This window comes from Salvelinus alpinus, chromosome 11, assembly GCF_045679555.1.
Source record: "Salvelinus alpinus chromosome 11, SLU_Salpinus.1, whole genome shotgun sequence".
Lineage (NCBI taxonomy): Eukaryota > Metazoa > Chordata > Actinopteri > Salmoniformes > Salmonidae > Salvelinus > Salvelinus alpinus.
This window is the reverse complement of record NC_092096.1, coordinates 51,781,755-51,804,691: the sequence shown is the minus strand read 5'-3', so window position 1 is coordinate 51,804,691 and position 22,937 is coordinate 51,781,755. Positions and strand designations below refer to the sequence as shown.

Genomic DNA, 22,937 nt, shown 5'->3' with positions numbered 1-22,937 from the left:
CCAATACAGCATTTGAAAGATAAACATCTTGTGAATCCAGCCAACATGTCCGATTTTTAAAATGTTTTACAGCGAAAACACCACGTATATTTATGTTAGCTCACCACCAAATACAAAAAAGGACAGACATTTTTCACAGCACAGGTAGCATGCACAAAGCCAACCTAACTAACCAAGATCCAACCAAACTAACCAAGAAACAACTTCATCAGATGACAGTCCTATAACATGTTACACAATAAATCTATGTTTTGTTCGAAAAATGTGTATATTTGAGCTATAAATCAGTTTTACATTACTGCTACCATCACAGCTACAGTCAGAAATAGCACCGAAGCAGCCAGAGTAATAACAGACACCAACGTCAAATACCTAATTACTCATCATAAAACATTTCTGAAAAATATATGGTGTATAGCAAATGAAAGACAAAGATCTTGTGAATACAGCCAATATTTCCGATTTTTTAAGTGTTTTACAGCAAAAACACAATATAGCGTTATATTAGCTTACTACAATAGCTAACACACAACAGCATTGATTCAAGGCAAACGGTATCGATAGCACAGTTCGACAGATATATGAAATAGCATCCCAAAATGGGTCATACTTTTGGTGATCTTCCATCAGAATGTTGTACAAGGGGTCCTTTGTCCAGAACCGTTGTTGTTTGGATTCAGAACGACCTCTTTCCCTCTTGAATTAGCAAGCACACTGGCCAAGTGGTGCTAAGCGCTCCTTCGTGAACAAAGTCAAACAACGCAACACGCCTAACGTCCCGAATAAATTTCAATAATCTAATAAAACTATATTGAAAAAACATACTTTACGATGATATTGTAACATGTATCAAATAAAATCAAAGCCGGAGATAGTATTCGCCTATAACGACAGCTTTCCAGAAGACGATTCCAGGTTCATCTTCGCGCTTTCGAAAAAACAGGAAATGGCGGACACGTCATTCCAAGAGGATTTATTCCACCTCAGACCAAGATAATCAACTCATTTCTTCTCTCACTTCCTCTTGACATCTAGGGGAAGGTGTATGATGTGCATGTATACCAATAAGTTTCATGCCCATTTATAGGCAAGCCCTTGAACAGAGACCTCGAGTTCAGAAATCTCACTTCCTGATAGGAAGTGGGCTGCAGAATGAGTTCTGTTTCACTTAGAGAAATAATTCAAACGGTTTTAGAAACTAGAGAGTATTTTCTATCCAATAGTAATAATAATATGCATATTGTACGAGCAAGAATTGAGTACGAGGCCGTTTGAAATGGGCACCTTTAATCAGAGCTACTCAATATTGCCCCTGCAGCCAGAAGAAGTTAAGCTTTATTTTGATGTATTACACATGTATGTTTTGTGAATTTTTATTATGAGTATTTCTGTTTTTGAATCTGGATGTTGTCAAATCAATCCCGTGACCGGGATTCGAGCGGAAATGGGGGTGAAGGGATCCCTAAGTGTCACGTTCCTGACCTGTTTTCTATTGTTTTTGTATGTGTTTAGTTGGTCAGGGCATGAGTTGGGATGGGCAGTCTGTGTTGTTTGTTCTATGTGGGAGTGTGATTGTTAATTAGCCTTATATGGTTCTCAATCAGGGACAGGTGTTATTCATTTCCTCTGATTGAGAATCATATATAGGTAGGCTGTTTTACACTGTTAGTTTGTGGGTGATTGTCTTCCGTGTCTGTGTATGTTGCGCCACACGGGACTGTTTCGGTTTGTTCGTTCGTTTGTGTAGTCATTTTCCTGTTCGTGCGTTCTTCGTTGTATGTAAGTTCTCATGTCCAGGTCTGTCTACGTCATTTTGTTAATTATCAAGTGTAGTTCGTTTTTTCGTCTTGTTTAATAAATTCATTATGTCATATAACAACGCTGCGCTTTGGTCCAATCCCTACTCCTCCTCTTCAGACGAAGAGGAGGAGAGCAACCGTTACACTAAGAGGTTATCTTCTTATGGATCAAATCCCATCTACGGGATAGATTTGACAACATCCGGTAAATTGCAGAGCGCGAAATTCAAAAATACTAACTAAGTAATATTAAACATTCATGACGATACAAGTGTCTTACATCATTTAAAAGATTAATTTCTTGATAATCCAGCTGCTTTGTCAAATTTCAAAAAGGCTTTACGGCGGAAGCATACCATGCGATTATCTGAGGACAGCTCTTGTTCACGCGCACCAAAAGACTAGAGTCCACCTGAGTAACACTTAGAAAGAATAGGACTACTTCTTCATAAAAAAAAAAAACATAGAACAATTTCTAAAGACTGTTGACATCGAGTGGAAGCCATAGGAACTGCAATCTGGGTCCTAATAAATCGGGTTTCCCATAGAAAATCATTGGAAAATCCAATATCCTCAATTTCTTTCTTCCCCTGGATGGATTGTCCTCGGGGTTTCACCTGCCAAATCAGTTCTGTTATACTCACAGACATTATTTTAACAGTTTCTATCCAATACTACCATGCATATGCATATCCTAGCTTCTGGGCCTGAGTAACAGGGCACCTCAGTCATCCAAACTTCCGAATACTGCCCCCTAGCCTTAAGAAGTTTTAAGTGCCTTGATCAAGGGCACATGGTCAGATTTTTCACCTTATCAGCTCAGGTATTCAAACCAGCAACTTTTCGGTTACTGGCCCAAACCTCTAACCGTAGCCTACCAAACTTGCTAACTGCCTGATACTCAGCACACTATTGTCCCTCTAATCACTCTGACATCAATGCAAATGTGATCTAAAATCTAATCAAACACTTCAAGACAGCCTTAGCGCACTCCAACGCCCACCCGGTCAGCAGGGAAATGACCCTGACAACCTTGGAACTCTTGGTGGTGGGGGCTCCCATCTGATGAGCAAAATAGAGGGAGCACTGGATTAGGAAGCCACGGCATTTGGATGAAGTCCTATCATATTTTCCCCGGAGGGACAGTTGGGCATCGCTGACCTAGGCGGACTGCTGGGTAGGCTGGGGGACTGGCTCGCTGGGATGGCTTGTGGTAGAAGGCCCTCTGCTGTGTGAAAGTGAATCTTCTCGGGTGGTGTCGAGGTGGTGGAGGACGCGCGAGGACCTCATCCATAGTTGCACGCAGTTACGCCAGCTGATTGTGGTGTTGGTGGAACAGGTGTCCCTGTTCACCGACCGTCTGGTATAAATCTCTCTCTAGTGCTGTTTCCATATATTTTTTGTTAGTATTCTGTAACGTAGACACAGGGAGTCTGGAAGCAAGTGCAGTGTAAGTTTATTTGGCTGTGATGGGAGAACAGAGTTTAATGGCTGTGATGGGAGAAAACTGATGATGGATCAACAATTGTAGTTACTCCACAATACTAACCTAATTGATAGAGTGAAAAGATGGAAGCCTGTACAGAATAAAAATATTCCAAAACATGCATCCTGTTTGCAACAAGGCACTAAAGTAATACTGCAAAAAATGTGGCCAAGCATTTCACTTTTTTTCCTGAATAGAAAGGGTTATGTTTGCCACAAGTCCAAAATAACACATGACTGAGTACCACTCTCCATATTTTCAAGCATACTGGTGGCTGCATCATGATATGGGTATGCGTATAATCGTTAAGGACTGGGGACTTTATCAGGATAAAAAAATCTATGGAATAGAGCTAAGCACAGGCAAAATCCTAGAGGAAACATGGTTCAGTTTACTTTTCACTTGACAATGGGAGAATAATTGACTTTTCAGCAGGACAATAACCTAAAACACAAGGCCATATCTACACTGGAATTCCACACTAAGAAGACAATGAATGTTCCTGAGTGGCCGAGTTACAGTGTTGACTTAAATCTGTTTGAAAATTTATGGTAAGATCTTAAAATGGTTGTCTAGCAATGATGAACAACGAATTTGACAAAGCTTGAAGAATGTTTTAAGTAATATTGTTGCACAATCCAGGTGTGGAAAGCTCTTAGAGACTTAAACAGAAAGACTCACAGCTGTAATCGCTGCCAAAGACGGTTTTACAAAGTATTGTCTCAGGGGTGTGAATACTTATGTAAATTAGATATTTCTATATTTCATTTTCAATAAATTCATAAAAATGTCTAAAAGCATGTTTCCACTTTGTCATTATGGGATATTGTGTGTAGATGGGTAATAAAAAAAAACGATTTCATACATTTTTTAAATCAGGCTGTTACACAACAAAATGTGGAATAAGTCAAGGGGTATGAATACTTTCTGAAGGCACTGTATCTGTTGATAAGCAACTGCTTGCTAAGGTTACAGTTAGGGTTAAAGGTTAATAAGGTGCCCAAAGCTACACTGACCATAATGCCAAACCCAGTGTACACTGCAGAGACAGTAATGCTGATGTGTTCAACAGGATCTGACAGTAGCTGGAGCTATCATTGGCACAGCAGTGAGATTAGTTTGTCCCAGTATAAATACACTATAACAGGAGACACTTTCACCATCAGTAGAGCTGCTGTGTCTGACCAGGGTCAGTTCTGGTGTGAAGGACACAGATTCTCTAGAACCACATCTTCACAACCAAGTATATTGTGATCCACAAGAATGTGGCGAGAAGGAGGGTGATAAAAACCCCAGATGCTTACCTTAGTAAACCCAATAATTGTGAAGTCTTTAATTGCTTTCCCCTGTAACCTTTCTCTCCCCAAGTTGGTTTCCTCACACATGTTGTACATGTGTCCCACACTCTACAACAAACCACTTAGATATTTTTTGAGTTAAATAGTTGTACAAAATGTATTAATGTATTCAACATGTAGTGATGCAAAATTAAACTCTACACTTTAACCTGGAAACCCCAGTTACAGCTTTGAAACTCTTCCCATTTCTGGTCAGTGGTAAAAGATTCCGCAAAGCTCTGCCTCTGATGTACACACACACACACACACACACACACACACACACACACACACACACACACACACACACACACACACACACACACACACACACACACACACACACACACACACACACACACACACACACACACACACACACACACACACACACACACACACACACACACACAATAACCCTAAGGCACATCACATAAACAGACAAATTGAAATACAACACAATAACAAACATATAAATGTAGACAGCGTTTACCTAAACTTAACAGAACCATCTGCGGTTATGTGCGGGTGTGTGTGTGTGTCACAGGATGTTGGTGGCACCTTAATTGGGGAGAACAGGCTCATGGCAAGGACTGGAGCGGAATTAGTGGAATGGTATCAAATACATCAAACAAACGGTTTCCAGGTGTTTGATGCCATTCCATTTGCGCCGTTCCGGACATTATTATGAGCCGTTCTCCCCTCAGCAGCCTCCTGTGGTGTGTGTGTGTGTGTGTGTGTGTGTGTGTGTGTGTGTGTGTGTGTGACTGTGTGATGTCCGTGTGTCCGTGTGTGCCCTAGCTGTAGTGTGTAGCTGTGCTGTGTGCTGTGCTGCCTGATGACTGTGCAAAGTGTGTGTGGGTAGTGTGTGCACATCTGAGGGGTCGATCTGGAGATGTCCATCTATCCATCTGTGCTACCCAACTATAGGTCTAGCTGGCTATGGCTATGCCACCTGATCAACCGAGCAAACGGTTTGAGGGAACGGCCTATCTATCTATCTATCTATCTATCTATCTATCTATCTATCTATCTATCTATCTATCTATCTATCTATCTATCTATCTATCTATCTATCTATCTATCTATCTATCTATCTATCTATCTATCTATCTACCAATCAATGTGCTTGGTGGGTGCAATATGAAACAAACATCTGCACATTTAGATGTCAAACCACAAGCTCTGATCTCGTCAATTCAGGTCTCTATTCTTGTTCCATCCTAGTGTCTTCCAATAATGAGGAAGGAACCAGTATGTGGCAATGTAGCCAACCATAAAGAAGAAGTTGATCAAAATGTAAACACGCTGTCAACGGCTATTCTATTTTCCGTCTTTGTACATTTCTCTAGAATCTTTCTCTCTGTTTTTCTGTGTGACGGTGAAGAGGTGTGATCTCAGAGTGAAGTGGTGTGATCTAAGCAATCTGTCATCATATAGGAAGTAAAGGGGTTTGTTAGAAGGACTGTAGTTATAGAGAAAGTCACTTGTCTGTGGGGACAGAATGGAGCACACCTTGCTCTGTTTGCTGCTATGTAAGTACTGAGTTAGTGTGTTTGTTTATGAACACGAATTACCTGATTTACTAAGAATTTAAGGTAAAAAGGAATAAGACATGAATGTCAATGGTGTTTTATCCCTTATTGAGAAAATTGCAAACGCTTAGTAAACAGCACTAAAAGCAAATTGCAGCAAATATGCTGTAGGAATATATGAATCGAGAGTGAGTGACCACTCTACATTGATGTTGTATCTCTGTGTGAGCTTTTCTAGCCGATGCCATGCAGACCTGGTTAGCGAGGTGGTGTGCATTTAACCAGGTCATTACTCAGGAACTAAAGAGTGGTGCTAACTCAGTGGTTGCGAAATGTGCTGTCAATGATAATGAATATAAAATGCAATATTTGTTGGATGTGTTGTAGTATCAAGTTGTGATTATTGTAAATGGTTGAGGGTTCCTTCGCTACAGTCATAGTAAACTGTGTTAAGAGATTAATGACTGGTGTTTTGGATCTCTGTACTCTCTCTGGGAAGTCAGGTGCCAACATGGGAAGTCAGTGGACATTTAAAGCTGCAGTAATGTAATCCAAAATACCACAATACAGTCAGCCTGTGCTTGTTGTGGTATACGGCTGAGGGATGGGGCTAAGGAAATTCATTAATCTACATTGTTTACAATAATTGTAATAAAATAACCATATTGTAGGTTATGATGGGATAAGACAGTTGTGCTAAGCTAATGAGGGAATTCAAAATTATACTCTTCAAGAATAAATGGCTGTGTTTCATTTAAAAGCGCAAAAATCGATGTAGAAATCACAGATTGCACCTTTAAAATAAAGTACAGGATGGATTTGGTAAACAGTGACATGAATATGGCATGCTATTTATTTCAAGCTAATATTGGTGCAATGTGACTTTCTTTGTTGTAGTGCTGAGTACACACATCTACTCTGGACACTCGGAAGATGATGATGGTAGATATTATATTTGTACACTTGATCAAGCCTTCATCTCTTAATGCTTCATCATATTTCTTTGTTTGTGATTTTTTAAATGTGCTTTTGAGTGTTCCAAAATAACAAGTGTAAAATAATTGTATCATGTTGGTTTTATTTTGTGCAGGAAAGGCAAAGGCTGTTCTGACCATACAACCCAAATCCTCCCAGATATTCAGAGGAGAAGCTGTCACTCTCAGATGCAACATACAGAGGCGAAAAGTCACTGACTGGAAATACACATGGAGCAAGGATGATGTAAACTCCTTCAGTAGGGAGAATGAATATGAGATCAGTGAGGTTAAGATGTCAGACAGTGCTGACTACAGGTGTATGGGTATACGTATTACTAATCAGCAGAAGCATTCTGAGTGGAGTGATATAGTCAGACTGACAGTGACAGGTAAGTCATCTTATCTCTCATTCACAACAGTGCCTCCATGCCCATAACCACTTGACATGGGCCCCATTTTTATGAGGCTATTTCATCATTTTAAAAAGGTCTGCCTACAGTGGTTGCTCCACTAAAGGTTTTGCGATTATACTTCAAGGTAATTTGTGGTTTAGTACGGTACCCTGCGTCACCACTTCATTGCTCCAAACCAGCGCAAGGGGGAGTTAGAGCACTGATTATGCTTTTGGGTCCTACTGTGTATCTAACTGACAATGAATGGGCAACATAAACCTAAATAGAAACTGATAATTGTGCACGTCTTCAGTGTTACTTACCAAAACTGTTACACTAAGGTTTTTATTATTTTATTTTGTTAGGATTATTTTGCTCTTACTGTAGTAGTGTAGGCCACTCCCGAGTGGTCCCATTCTACATTTCCTGAGTGGCACAATGGTTTAAGCCACTGCATAGTAGTGCAAGCTGTCTTGCTACAGATGCTGGGTCAATACCTGTGCTGGCCTTGATTGGGAGAACCATGAAATGACTGTAAGTTTATGGTTTCTCTCCCTCTAAAAACATAAATAAATAAAAAACTGGCTTTATTTACAAATTAGTAACAATGCTTCACCCCATGTTCAAGAATGGCCTTTTTCTCGCTCATTTTACATTATTTGAAAACGAAATAATCTCCAAAATATTGTTATTTAAAAAAAAAAAAGATAATTATTAATTTAGAATTATATAAAAGCCCCTTGGATATTCTCACAGATATATTATTAACCCTGTTATTAGCAGGACAATATATACAGTGGGGCAAAAAAGTATTTAGTCAGCCACCAATTGTGCAAGTTCTCCCACTTAAAAAGATGAGAGAGGCCTGTAATTTTCATCATAGGTACACTTCAACTATGACAGACAAAATGAGAAAAAAAATCCAGAAAATCACATTGTAGGATTTATAATGAATTTATTTGGAAATTATGGTGGAAAATAAGTATTTGGTCAATAACAAAAGTTTATCTCAATACTTTGTTATATACCCTTTGTTGGCAATGACAGAGGTCAAACGTTTTCTGTAAGTCTTCACAAGGTTTTCACACACTGTTGCTGGTATTTTGGCCCATTCCATGCAGATCTCCTCTAGAGCAGTGATGTTTTGGGGCTGTTGCTGGGCAACACGGACTTTCAACTCCCTCCAAAGATTTTCTATGGGGTTGAGATCTGGAGACTGGCTAGGCCAATCCAGGACCTTGAAATGCTTCTTACGAAGCCACTCCTTCGTTGCCCGGGCGGTGTGTTTGGGATCATTGTCATGCTGAAAGACCCAGCCACGTTTTATCTTCAATGCCCTTGCTGATGGAAGGAGGTTTTCACTCAAAATCTCACGATACATGGCCCCATTCATTCTTTCCTTTACACGGATCAGTCGTCCTGGTCCCTTCGCAGAAAAACAGCCCCTAAGCATGATGTTTCCACCCCCATGCTTCACAGTAGGTATGGTGTTCTTTGGATGCAACTCAGCATTCTTTGTCCTCCAAACACAACGAGTTGAGTTTTTACCAAAAAGTTATATTTTGGTTTCATCTGACCATATGACATTCTCCCAATCTTCTTCTGGATCATCCAAATGCTCTCTAGCAAACTTCAGACGGGCCTGGACATGTACTGGCTTAAGCAGTGGGACACGTCTGGCTCTGCAGGATTTGAGTCCCTGGCGGTGTAGTTTGTTACTGATGGTAGGCTTTGTTACTTTGGTCCCAGCTCTCTGCAGGTCATTCACTAGGTCCCCCCGTGTGGTTCTGGGAATTTTGCTCACTGTTCTTGTGATCATTTTGATGAAAATTACAGGCCTCTCTCATCTTTTTAAGTGGGAGAACTTGCACAATTGGTGGCTGACTAAATACTTTTTTGCCCCACTGTATTGGTCATATTGGTCATGGCTACTGAGTGGCGCACAATGGGATTGCCTTGCAGTTCTCCAGCTGTATCCACTGAAAGCAAACGAGGTTCAAGGCACGAGGGCAGGGGGCACGGGATGGGCCGCAGAGCCGCGCCAGAAGACAGACCTAGCCAATTGGGAAGGGAGGAGGAGGAAGGGAGAGGGAGGATGGACCCCCACCCCACCACAATAGGAAGCACAGAGCAACGCTTTAAGGGGCATTGCACTAATAATTGCGCTGACTAGGGAAATGTTCCCGCTGTTCTTAGTGCCAGTCTGCACGTTCAGAGTAAAACAATGTAACTAATAATGGCATCTTTATGCTTTCGTTAATAAAATAATGAAAAAAATACTCTTTCAAAATGCCAATGGTTATTTAGTTATGGATCCATAACGAATTACTATGGGAATAAATATCACTGAATTACAGAAATATCCTCCAATCCTCTATATGTAATTATTGGAGGAGAGTCACGTCATATTTTTTATATACTGTAGGCCTACCCTAGGCGACTTGAGTCTCACTAGTGTTGAGTAATTTGCTGTTGAAAGTGGTGTAGGTCTTATTTATTTGAAGAGTATATTGTTTTATAGAAGCAATAGCATTTGAAGCATTAGCCTACAACTATTTTAGCACCGTTTCGTGATGCTCTGAGACAAGCATGGGGACTGGTCTTAATAAATCAATGAGATTTTTATTTTGACTGAATCTCCTTTTGGGTATTGGTTAGACTACAATTACATTGTAGAAATGTTATGCTCTTAGTGTAACCTTTATTTAACTTGGCAAATCAGTTAAGAAATTATTCTATTCCGACATCCTATTCCGTCTTCCCCTTCGGGGAATTGAACCCCAATCTCCCACGTGCCCGCACGACACGGGGATTCTTTAGCTAAATAGCCCAGTACTGTAGCCTACTCCCGACCGTCACGTTGTACCGCGCCATATTTTCTGTTCCATACTAACGGAAACCCAGAGGGTTTTTCGTTTTTCTTGGAATAGAAACACCATAATATTAATCAAATTAATCCCAAACTCTTAAAAGTAATTGGAAAGGTAGATACAAATTATTTGTGACATTGTGGTTACAATAAAGAATGTAAATAAGATGCTGTGTTTTTATTTACAGTAGTGATGGACTGCTGGTGGCATTTTGAAAACAGGTTTTCAAACACTTGTAGCCCGATTAGCAGGACAATAGTCTCTTTATAGCCCGGCTACTGTAGATGTGAACATCCCCCTACCTGCAATGTATTCGATGCTTAAGTACTCTGAAGTGTTACCTTTCTAACTCAAAACAGCATTACAGTATTTCTTCATCAACATCTTTATGCTTTTGTTCATAAAACAACTAGAAAAAGACATTCAAAATGCAGATGGTTATTTAAATTACATTTTAGTTGCAGTTCCACCCAGCTCCACGACCACGGGTTAAACCTTGCTGAGACGAGCAATGTATTTGTTGCATTGTAGTATCATCAATTTCTCTTGCCAAAATGTCTTGATGGCCTTGAGTAGTTCATTTTTGCTTGTAGGCTATGGAAAAGATACGGATGAATGTTTTCAGTTGATGCCAAACAAGTTAGATTGGGTTTAAATCAGGAGACCTACATGTAGAGATAAACAAACATTTTTAGAAATACTGTAGGCCTACCATAGGTGTTGTAGGCCTTTTTATTTATTTATTTTTATTTAACCTTTATTTTACTACATGAAGGTCTACTTACTCTGCTGGCGTCTTGTCACAGTTTATGCCCTCATTTGCAATGCAAACCCGGGCAGCAGTGTGTTTTGTGTCATTGTCTGCATTTGGAGAAGAAAAAAATACATTTAGCCTAACAGCCAACATTAGGTACAATACTAGAAATATACATGTACGTAGGCCTAAAAATTACAAAATATTGCTATAATCCTACCTTGAAAGAAATGATGTGGTCCCAGAAACACCTTTCTGACATAGGGGCCAGCATATCTCTTGATGATTTCTTCCTCAAAGAAATCTCGGGCCATGATACCTGAAAAAGGAGGCAACAGTGAATTATTGTGGAACACATAGCAGTCCGTGCGGTGTAGGCTACAATATTTTATGTACATTTAGATTTGTAAATTGCCAAACTTACCATCAAATATGGGCCTGGTCCCTGGCGAGAAATTGCCCCCCACACATGGAGTTTGAGCGGATGCTTGGGCTTGCTTGCCCTTCTTCCTTTTATTCTATGGCAATTTTGAGAAAATTGCTGAAGGGCCACGATTGATTCGTCTATGAAGATGATCTCATTGAATGTCTCTCCAGCTTTGATCCATGCCTGTGTTACATCTGCACTTGTCACGCCCTCTACTTCTCCTCCTGTGTCTCCCTAACCTGCCGCCACTCCCCCAGTGCTCTCTCCCTCTTTCTCTGTGTGTGTGTATGTGATTGTGTGGGCGGAGACAAGTGTGGTGGAGGCAGAGCAGATCCCCACCAGCTGCAACCTGTTCCATAATCAAGACCTCTACAAATACTCAGCCCTGCCACTTCCACGCTGCCAGATCGTAACCTCTGCTCAGTCTTTCTGCATTTTTAGCCGTTTGTTCCTCCATAGATCCTGTTTTCCTGTTGTGCCTGTTTTCACTTGCCTGGCGCTGTTTTCCTTTCCGCTACAGTTCTGTCTGCTCTGACTCTGGCCCCTGTCTCCAGTTTCATGTCTCGTCAGTCCTGCTGCCCTGTCCTGGACCCCCCCCCCCCCCACACTCTACTGCTTCCTTGGATTCCTCTCCGGACCTGCTTACCCAGCCCCAACTCCCCTCGCTCCAGCCTCAGCCTCAGCACCTGGCTCCCTGCAACCCGCACAAGATTTCAATATATACCTTGGTTACCTTATCCCAGTCTCCTTGTCTGAGTCTGCTCTTGGGTTCACCTGCTCCGCTCCGTATTACAGCCTGGGCCTGCAGGATGCAAAGTTCTTTGTTTGTCAGACGAATCATCGTGTCGAAACTACAGAACAGTACAAAACAAGCGAACACACATGGTTAATTTTCTGGGGAAAAAACTATACATATAACTATATAAGTCCATGCAAGTTTCTTCAACTGTCTTCTGACTGTGAATAGAGCGATGTTGGTTTTGCCATCGACTCATTCAGTGAGTCGATGGCTTGAATAGTCTCCCTTGAAATGGAATACAATGTCAAAATGTGCAGCATATGGTAAAGAACAGCAGTCGATCTATTTAAGCGTTATTTTTTGCATTATTAGGCCTACTTTATTAGGCCTACTGTATTGTCGCGTACTGTACCTGTTCATATGCCACTGTAATCGATGGGGGCTTAGGGCGATACCATTCAGCTCATCTGATGAAGGTGCACATTGATCAGATTCAAACTTTGAAGACCGAGATCGAGTCATTGAAGACAGACCAGCAGAAAGAGAAACATTATCTGAGGGCAGAGATACGGGCGACAGCTGATGCATTGGTCCAGAGTCAGGCGGCATTGGCGGATAGTCAGGCGGAGAATTACGCATTGAAGAGGGAGTGGAACGAGATGGAGTCACAATCCATGCCAGGCACACCTGTGAGCTCTGGAACTCCACCTCCAACAGGCAGAGTGAACATACCTGGCAGGTTCGTCAGGTTGTTGGTTCACCCTGACATTTCCATTCCTCTTCTGACAACAGAACTTGATCAACTGCTCACCAGGCACAGCAAGGGCCGTCAGGACCGTTATGCTGTTCTGCTATAGCCTAATAAACAAATGCACTACTGTATTTCTTCATCAGCATCTTTATGCTTTTGTTAATAAAATAATTATAAAAATACTCTTTCAAAATGTCGATGTTTATTTAGTTATGGATCCATAACGAATTACTATGGGAATGACTATCACTGAATTACAGAAATATTGGAACAAAGTTGTCTAATGAAGGTAAACAAATTGTTGCCTACTGGAAAATACTATTTCAAACACAAATAATCACGTTGTATAGTGCCATTATGGCTATTAGCAGGTAGCTGGACAATAGACTTGCCTAGAAGGAGGGGAGGGGGAGAATTCTTTCGTCAAATGTATTTCTTAGTTAGGTTGGCCGTGATTGGTTCCAATTTCCATTTAATCCATCAGAAAAGACAAAACAAATAATACAACATAAAGTATTATTATTACTATGTATCACATCTGACCGTGATTGGGAGTCCCATAGGGCGGCGCACAATTGGCCCATCGTTTCTCTGCCTCTAAAAACAGAAATAAATGTTTTGGCCTTTTATTCAGACTACAATCGCTCACTTTAGTTTTTTTTTAACAAAATAACCTCCAAAATGTGGATATATTGAAGCAACATCTCAAGCCATCAGTCAGGAAGTTAAAGCTTGGTCGCAAATGGGTCTTGATCCAATGATCCCAAGCATACTTCCAAAGTTGTGGCAAAATGGCTTAAGGGCAACAAAGTCAAGGTATTGGAGTGGCCATCACAAAGCCCTGACCTCAATCCCATAGAAAATGTGTGGGCAGAACTGAAAAAGCGTGTGCGAGCAAGGAGGCCTACAGGCCTGTCTCAGTTACACCAGCTCTGTCTGGAGGAATGGGCCAAAATTCGCCCATCTTATTGTGGGAAGCTTGTGGAAGGCTTCCCGAAAAGTTTGACCCAAGTTAAACACTTTAAAGGCAATGCTACCAAATACTAATTGAGTATATGTAAACTTATGACCCACCGGGAATGTGAGGAAAGAAATAAAAGCTGAAATAAATCATTCTCTCTACTATTATTCTGACATGTCACATTCTTAAAATAAAGTGGTGATCCTAACTGATTTAAGACAGTGAATGTTTACTAGGATTAATTGTCAGGAATTGTGAAAAACTGAGTTTAAATGTATTTGGCTAAGGTGTATGTAAACTTCCGATTTCAACTGGACCTTTACCAACACCTCTCTCTATTTTTATACTTTGTGCTTGAAATCCTATTGCTTCTAACTTCAATATGCTCTTTAAATAAATAAGACCTACACCACTTTTAACAACACATTACTCAACACTAATGAGACTCATGTCGCCTACGGTAGGCCTACAGTATATCGAAAAATATGGCTTGACTCTCCGGCAATAATTACATATAGAGGATTGGAGGATTCTAAACTAAAACCAAAAGCTGCCTCATTGGTCTCCCGGTGGCGGCTGGCACGGGTATTGAATCTCCATCTGTAGGTTCGATACGTGGCGTTCGATACGAAAGACTGTTAACTGATTGGTACACTAACAGCATTTGTCTTCATTTAACTTAATAATAATAAAAAATAATATATACAGTACCAGTCAAAAGTTTGGACACACCTACTCATTCCAGGGTTCTTCTTGATTTTGACTATTTTCTACATTGTAGAATAATTGTTAAAAGTGAATTTGTGGAATTTCTTTCCATTTAAATGCGTTTGAGCCAGTTGTGTTGTGGTAGGGTTGGTATATGGAAGACAGCCCTGTTTGGTAAAAGAGCAATTCCATATTATGGCAAGAACAGCTCAAATAAGCAAAGAGAAACGACAGTTCACCATTACTTTAAGACATGAAGGTCAGTCAATACAGAACATTTCAAGAACTTTGAAAGTTTCTTCAAGTGCAGTTGCAAAAACCATCAAGCGCTATGATGAAACTGGCTCTCATGAGGACCGCCACAGGAAAGGAAGGCCCAGAGTTTCCTCTGCTGCAGAGGATAAGTTCATTAGAGTTACCAGCCTTTGAAATTGCAACCCAAATAAATGCTTCACAGAGTTCAAGAAACAGACACCTCTCAACATCAAATGTTTAGTGGAAACTGTGTGAATCAGGCCTTCATGGTCGAATTGCTGCAAAGAAACCACTATTAAAGGACACCAATAATAAGAAGAGACATGCTTGGGCCAAGAAAGACGAGCAATGGACATTAGACCGGTGGAAATCTGTCCTTTGGTCTAATGAGTCCAAATTTTAGATTTTTGGTTCCAACCGCTGTGTCTTTGTGAGACAGAGTAGGTGAACGGATGATGTCCGCATGTGTGGTTCCCACCGTGAATCATGGAGGAGGAGGTGTGATGTTGAGGGGGTGCTTTGCTGGTGACACTCTCTGTGATTTATTTAGAATTCAAGGCACTCTTAACCAGCATGGCTACCACAGCATTCCGCAGCGACACACCATCCCATCTGGTTTGGGCTTAGTGGGACTATCATTTATTTTTCAACAGGACAATGACCTGACACACCTCCAGGTTGTGTACGGGCTATTTTACCAAGAAGGAGAGTGATGGAGTGCTGCATCAGAAGACCTGGCCTCCACAATCACCTGACCTCAATCCAATGTGTGAAGCTGTCATCAAGGCAAAGCGTGATTATTTCGAGGAATCTAAAATCTAAAATAGATTTAGATTTGTTTAAAACTTTTTTGGTTCCTGCATGATTCCATGTGTGTTATTTCATAGTTTTCAAGTCTTCACTATTATTCTACAATGTAACGAATAAAGAAAAACCCTTGAATGAGTAGGTATGTCCAAACTGTTGACTGGTACAATATATCAATTATATAGTTTATTTACATTTTTATATGTATTAATTTGTTATCAAGCATGTATCCAGATGTTTTGATATTCTGCTTTTTGTTTTCTTAGCTCTGCCTGAAACTACACTGACCATAACACCAAACCCTGCATACGCTGGAGAGACAGTTACTCTGACGTGTTCAGTGATGTCTGACAGTGACTGGAGGTATACATGGTACAATGACAAAAAAAAGAAAGTAGTGACCTTGTCTAGCAGACACACTACAACAGGAGCCACCTTCACCATCAGTAGAGCTGCTGAGTCTGACCAGGGTCTCTACCTGTGTCAGGGAGAGATCCAGTCCAGATCCATATCATCAATCATCAGTGATCCTGTCACTATCACTGTGAAAGGTGAGTAATTGTGTGTGTGTGTGTGTGTGTGTGTGTGTGTGTGTGTGTGTGTGTGTGTGTGTGTGTGTGTGTGTGTGTGTGTGTGTGTGTGTGTGTGTGTGTGTGTGTGTGTGTGTGTGTGTGTGTGTGTGTGTGTGTGTGTGTGTGTGTGTGTGTGTGTGTGTAGACATCACTGTATATGTCAGTATTCTGATAGATCTTGGTAAGTCAGACAGTTCAGACTGCATACTGTATGTTCAGAAATGACAACTTATGATATTGTCATGTTGTGGTAAATTCTGATCAACATTATTTTACATTCTAAGGTATGTGATAATGTTTATTTTCTGTGTTGTGTCTGTGCAGAGAGACCTGTGGCTGTTCTGACCCTCCAACCCAACTGGCCCCAGATATTCAGTGGAGAGACTGTCAATCTCAGATGTGACATACAGGGGGGAGAAGAGATTGAGTATGCTTTTTATAATAGTGGGAAGTCGGTCTACACGAATACAGAGCCTGAGTACAGAATCGGTCCTTAAAGAATGGTCTATATACCTGTGAAGGTCTTCAGAAAAGAAATGGCTTAAAACACTCCCAGACCAGTAATGCTATACAATTGACCGTGTTTGGTAAGTCTGTTTTTATGGGATTGCAAGAGAAAGAGACAGAATAGTGAGAAAAAGACAAAAGGAATGAGGTCAAATAACAGACAGTGAGATCAATGATAAATTATATTTTGATTTTAGGGTAAGGTACTATACCATAATAACAAAATGGGTAATTTTTTTATCTTAAATTATTTGAACATTTAACTAATTTAATCGTGTCATTATCCTTCATAACAGATCAACCCCAAGCTGTCCTGAGTGTCTCTCCTCAGTGGCTGAACCCTGGAGACTCAGTTACTCTGAGCTGTGGGGTTAAAGAGTCATCTACAGGCTGGAGGTTCTTCTGGTACCAAACTGTTCCCTACACAGCTGGGTTACTCTCCCTATCAGACAGGTCCTACTCTGTAGAGCCTCTATCTGGCAATGGGACTAGTGAAGACCCCGAAACGCTGATCCCTGCTGGTCCAAGTCACACAGGAGGATATGTGTGTAGAGCTGGGAGAGGAGACCCAGTCTATGACACACTCTACAGTAAACCTCAGTTTTTCTGGTCAGGAGGTAACTAACTGCATTGAAACTGCATTTAATAATAATTAAGTCACCCTCATGTGTATATATAACTACTGTGTACGTTTGTCTCTGTCACTCTTTGTTTCAGATCCGCAACCATCAGTGTCTCTCAAAATAAGACCTAACAGAACTCAACACTTTACATCAACGTCTCTCTCACTAAACTGTGAGGAGAAGAGGAACTCTACTGGATGGAGACTGAAGAGATACAAAGAGAAAGCAGTGGAGTCAGAGTGTGGCTCTAACTGGGGATCAAGAGCAGGGTCCACATGTACCATCAGGTTCCCATACACATGGGACAGTGGAGTGTACTGGTGTGAGTCTGGATCAGGAGAGTACAGTAATGCTGTCAACATCACAGTGGATGGTAAGTCTGTTGTACAACAGTCACTAACCTTTTTAACATTACAATGTATGATAATGATGTTCAATTCTGTAACTGAATGGTTGCATTTCATAGAATACAAGCTCATCAGATGTTAATATAGTGTGAGTGATTACTCCAGATTTACAGTTTCATTGACATACTATGTTACACAGATGGCCCTATGATCTTGGAGAGCCCTCCCTATCCCATAACTGAGGGAGAATCTATGACTCTGAGCTGTACAAATAGATATCAGGAAACAAACCCGAACCCCAAGGTTGATTTCTACAAAGATGGAATACTCATCAGGAATGAAACCACAGGAGAGATAACCATCCCTGCAGTATCCAAGTCAGATGAAGGCTTCTATAAGTGTAAATCAAATGAAGGAGAATCATCAGAGAGCTGGGTGACAGTGAGAGGTGAGAAAATAATTAAGATCACATTACTTTTTCATAATATCTGTGGTCATCAGAGATTTGTAGTGTTAAAAAGCATACTGTAGGTTTGGAGTTGCAAGCTCAGGCTGGTCATCTGATCTCAAGTCATTTGCCAAATATATATTCACTTTGTCCACTACTTTATTTTGATTTTTTTAACTACCTCAGAGTCTGATGGTGATTTTATGTTCTCTCTCCAGGCGTAACTCCTGGACCCTCTACATTAGTCCTAGTAGGAGTGGTTGTTGGCCTGGTTGTTGCTGGTGTTCTACTGGCCATTCTCCTGGTACTGCTGTGTCGATATAAAAACGCCAAAGGTGAGACTTTTATAATTTCTCATTAAACTTTTTTGTTCATGTTTAGGAGAAAAATGTCTAATTGCAAAAGTTCAAAACATTAATGACCTGATATAATAGTATGCATTTCTCATTACAGGTTCCTGTTGCAACAGGACTTTCTCGTGAGTACACCTGTCTTTCAAATACTTTCCTTTTCATACAGTAAAATAGAATCTGTGTCTTTCATGAGTATCTCTCTCCCTGTAGGCCCCCCCAGCCCCAGACGACCAACCTGGACCCCCAACAGGACCAAGGATCTACCCAGGGCCAGGCTCCTGATGCTGGGTATACACGTCGGCAGCATGGTCAGTCTCTTAGTCCAGACCACTGTTACCCTCCCCTCTCTGTAATTTCACACACTAACTTTTCACCATTCACTTTGTATACAACATGTTACTGTACTTTAAGTCCCTAGACAAACTGAGGGAAAACCAACACATTCATCTTTCTATCTGTTCTTTGATCAACAGGTGGCGCTAACATCTACGATACAATCACTCTCTCAGACAATAATGACAATGGTATTGTAGACTGTCTGTGAAGTTTAGCATGAATACAGGTTAGAGTTGTTGTTGCAGTAAGTAGAGATATAAGTGTATTACCTGTAAGTTTCAGATGCTGGTGCTGCTACTGCTGGACCAAGTGATGTGATGTACGCCCAGATTCAACTCAAAGAGTTGGACAAGAAAAAGAAAAGTAATTCTCAACTGTCCCATACATTAATACAAAATGCAGCATTGTTTTTTACTCATAAAAAAAATCCTCCTCCTCAGAAATGCCAGCTGATCCAAAAGAAAATCCAGTCTATTCTGAGGTCAAGATGGGGAAGACCACAGGTAAGACCCATTCTACAGGTTGGCAATCAGTGAAATCTAAATGTGCCATTTTGGAGTTTCAATGAAGATGCAGAATATGCAATAAGCCAATAAGCTTCCTTCATTTGTTGACTGGAAATGTAAATGTTCAGCAGCAACTGGACCTGTTGATTTGACCTATGCTGAGGTTGACCTTTATATTATTCTGCATATAACTGGTTATATTATTCTGATGTGTTATCCTTACCCCTTATAGAAACTGCAAATCCGCCTGAGGCAGATTTGGTCTATTCTCAAGTGAAGCCAGGCACATCCCCAGGTAAGACTAATTATAGTCGTATGCTATTGATATTTAATATGATACTAATATGGAACTAATTCTTCAATGTCAAAGTATACTGTATCAATTGTTCTGAACAAACTGTAGTAAAAACTCAGACGGACAACAAGAAAAAGCTCAAACCAAGTTTATTCCCCCACTGGGTCATACATCTGCTAAAACAAGGCATGATTACCCAAGCACATATATTTATAACCTTGTAATAGGCGGGGTCAACTCCTTACAAATCTAGACAACCAATACATCTCTGTTGCTAGGCAGGAATTTAATTGGTACCTCTCACTGGTGTAGTCATAGACCTGCCTGATACTAAAACATTTGTGGGCATGGAAGTGTATGTGTGAGATAGGACTGTAGGACTGTAGTAGGAGAGTCATTGTGGTGGGCCTCTCTGGCCTCCCTCCCAGAGGTTTCTTCTCACTTCATCTGTTGATTCGACGTCAAGACGCATTCTTCGCTCCTCCCTAGTTCCGCAGCTGGCCTGCCTTATCAGTGATTAACTATTGCCCTTCATCTCCCTCCTTAGAAACATGGAACAGAATATGAACTTTCTACACTCAGTAACTTTCCACACACCTAGTTCCCATTGACCCCAACATATACATTCCTTATACATGTGAAGTAATCAATCGATTCTAGAATGATAACATGAATAAGTATATTTCAAGCTAGATTTCAACACTACTTAAAGGACTTCTATTTGTTTTATTATTAAGAGTTTGTTTGACTGCGTGTCCTAAACTACTTTGTGTGGTGATATGTTGCAGGTCCTTGAGGGATGGAGGGATGGAGGGATAGCAGGATCGCGGGACACACGCAAACATACACAAACACGCACACACACACACACACAATAACACCTTGTACATTAAGGATTTTTTTCTTATTTTATTTATCAACAGATATATTGTATTTAAGCATGGTTTGATTGTGTATTACTGTAACAGCTTTTTGTAATGTATGGTGTAATGATGATGGATCTTATCTGCAGCTACAGTAATTGTATCTGCTTTGTATTGTGTATTGAATTGTATTGTTTTGTTGTAAATGTATTACAATGGATTATCTTTGATTTATTATGTCTGTTATTCAGATGATAGAATAACATATTTGCATATGAATTTCCAAAATATTATAAGTATTATTCATGTTTTCTTCTAATGGCCTGTACTTTTACATTATCTTTGCATTATGCTTTTTTATAAACTTTTTTAAATGTTATCCACCTGATGGAATGAGTGCTTTCTTACAGTAAATGGATGTTAGCATCGTAAATGTTTCCATACAACCTAATTCGGTCAAACCTCCTTTAAGTCTAGTATAGATCTTAGGCTTCCAAATGTTTGAGTTAAAGGGGCAATCTGCTATTTCTGCATCCATTTTTGGACTTAATTATATCTACTCATTGAATCTTGAGAAATATAACATAAATGCCTCATGAACTAAGTTCAAATGCCGAACGCCATTTTTCAGAATGACTTTTGGGGAAGAGTGTGCCTGAAAAGAACAGTTCTTCTCAGTTTTACGATGTCATATACTCTCCTGGAGTTCTGAGGAGCTGGTTGGTTCTGGTACTGTGTATCACTTTTTTAATATTGGAATGTGGACATGCACGTCTATGATGGCAAAGGGATCTTCCAAGTAAGCAAAGGTGTCACGGCTTTCTTCCTGGGGTGAAGGAGAGGACCAAAATGCAGCGCGGCTAGTGTTCAACATGTTTAATTAGAATATGTTAACACTACAAACAACAAAACAATAAATGTGAAAACCGAGACAGACCTATCTGGTGCAGAACACAAACACAGAGACAGGAAACAATCACCCACAAAATCCCAACACCAAACAAGCCTCCTATATATGATTCTCAATCAGGGACAACGATTACCAGCTGCCTCTGATTGAGAACCATATTAGGCTGGACACAGAAACAGACAAACTAGACACACAACATAGAATTCCCACCCAGCTCACGTCCTGACCAACACTAAACAAGCAAAACACATAAGAACTCTGGTCAGGATGTTACAAAAGGTAAGACTCATTAGCCAGGGTGTGGTATTTAAATGGAAGCAATATTGAATATTTTCATTACTGTGTTGAATTCCAACTAGTAACCTATGTATGCATGACTACCAGTTCTCCCATATTGCCTCCTCCTCCTACAGACAGATAATAACGATTAATGACATTGGTGATGTATGACTCTGACTGCTATTTCCAGTGTCCCTGCATGGTCTGGAAGGTCACTGTTCCAGTTAGGGTGTTTCCGTGTCTATGTGTTTATGTCTATGTTGTCAGACAGACACCCAGCAGCCCGGTCATTGTCACTGTTCCTGAGAAACAGAAACAGGTCGCCACGGAGACCACAAGTCACAGAAAGTGACATCACCACAGGATGTTACCTGAAATGTAGAAGGGGGGCCTTTGTGAGTATCCTGGGACCCACTAACTAATGAGAAAGTTGGCAGGTGTTTCATGTCCCTCAGCCACACTGATCTATGAGCATGCAGAAGAAGTCATGCAAACACTTCTGCAGGCATATGAAGCATAGATGAAAATGCACACACACTGTTATGATATTTTTGCTCTCTCTCACTCGCTCTCTCTAACCTTCCTCTCTCTGTCTTTCTCGCTCGATGTCTCTTTCTCTCTCTGTCTATCATTTTCTATCTTTGTCTGTCTCGCTCTCTCTCTCTCTTCCCCCGATCCCTCTCTCTAACCCCCACTTTCTCTCTATCGGTCTCTTTCTCTCTATCACCTTCTCTTTCTCTCTCTCGTTCGCCCTCTATCTCCCTCCTTTCTCTTTCTCTGCAACATTGAGTGGTCTGCTCATAAAGTAACAAAGCTACCGGTGTCTGTGAAACACCATGACCATGAACCACACAACCAGCAAGCAGCTAGGAAACACATGCTCCAAAACCACCACCATCAGACTGATCAACACAGTGACAGACCCCAAACACACCCACGCCTCATCTTCTAACTCTCAAGCTGAGCGAAGGGTTGTTTTCATGGAGCAACTATAGACTGGGACTTCTTTTTCAGCTATCATACAGGAATTATATATAGAACAGCAGCCCTCATCAAAAGGAAGTCTCTGCTCTTTCTCTACTCTACTATTCCTTCTCTGT

The 22,937-nt window shown here is 40.7% G+C and overlaps 1 protein-coding gene across 3 annotated transcripts; it reads left to right on the top strand.

Annotated features, from left to right (window-relative positions):
- Window positions 1-5,934: 5,934 nt before the first annotated feature.
- LOC139534887 (Fc receptor-like protein 4) lies at window positions 5,935-21,027 on the top strand. 3 transcript variants are annotated; one of them, XM_071334417.1, is made up of 14 exons: window positions 5,935-6,157; window positions 7,055-7,099; window positions 7,248-7,523; window positions 17,174-17,494; window positions 17,595-17,873; window positions 18,047-18,295; window positions 18,514-18,630; window positions 18,749-18,773; window positions 18,859-18,956; window positions 19,122-19,172; window positions 19,261-19,347; window positions 19,425-19,487; window positions 19,723-19,785; window positions 20,574-21,027. In XM_071334417.1, the coding sequence occupies exons 1-14, from the start codon at window positions 6,127-6,129 to the stop codon at window positions 20,579-20,581; spliced, it is 1,713 nt and encodes a 570-aa protein (XP_071190518.1). In that variant the 5' UTR covers window positions 5,935-6,126; the 3' UTR covers window positions 20,582-21,027. The 3 variants fall into 3 exon arrangements, with proteins under 3 accessions (XP_071190518.1, XP_071190517.1, XP_071190516.1); XM_071334416.1 differs by having other exon boundaries at window positions 19,267-19,487; XM_071334415.1 differs by having other exon boundaries at window positions 19,261-19,487.
- The last annotated feature ends 1,910 nt before the right edge of the window (window positions 21,028-22,937 follow it).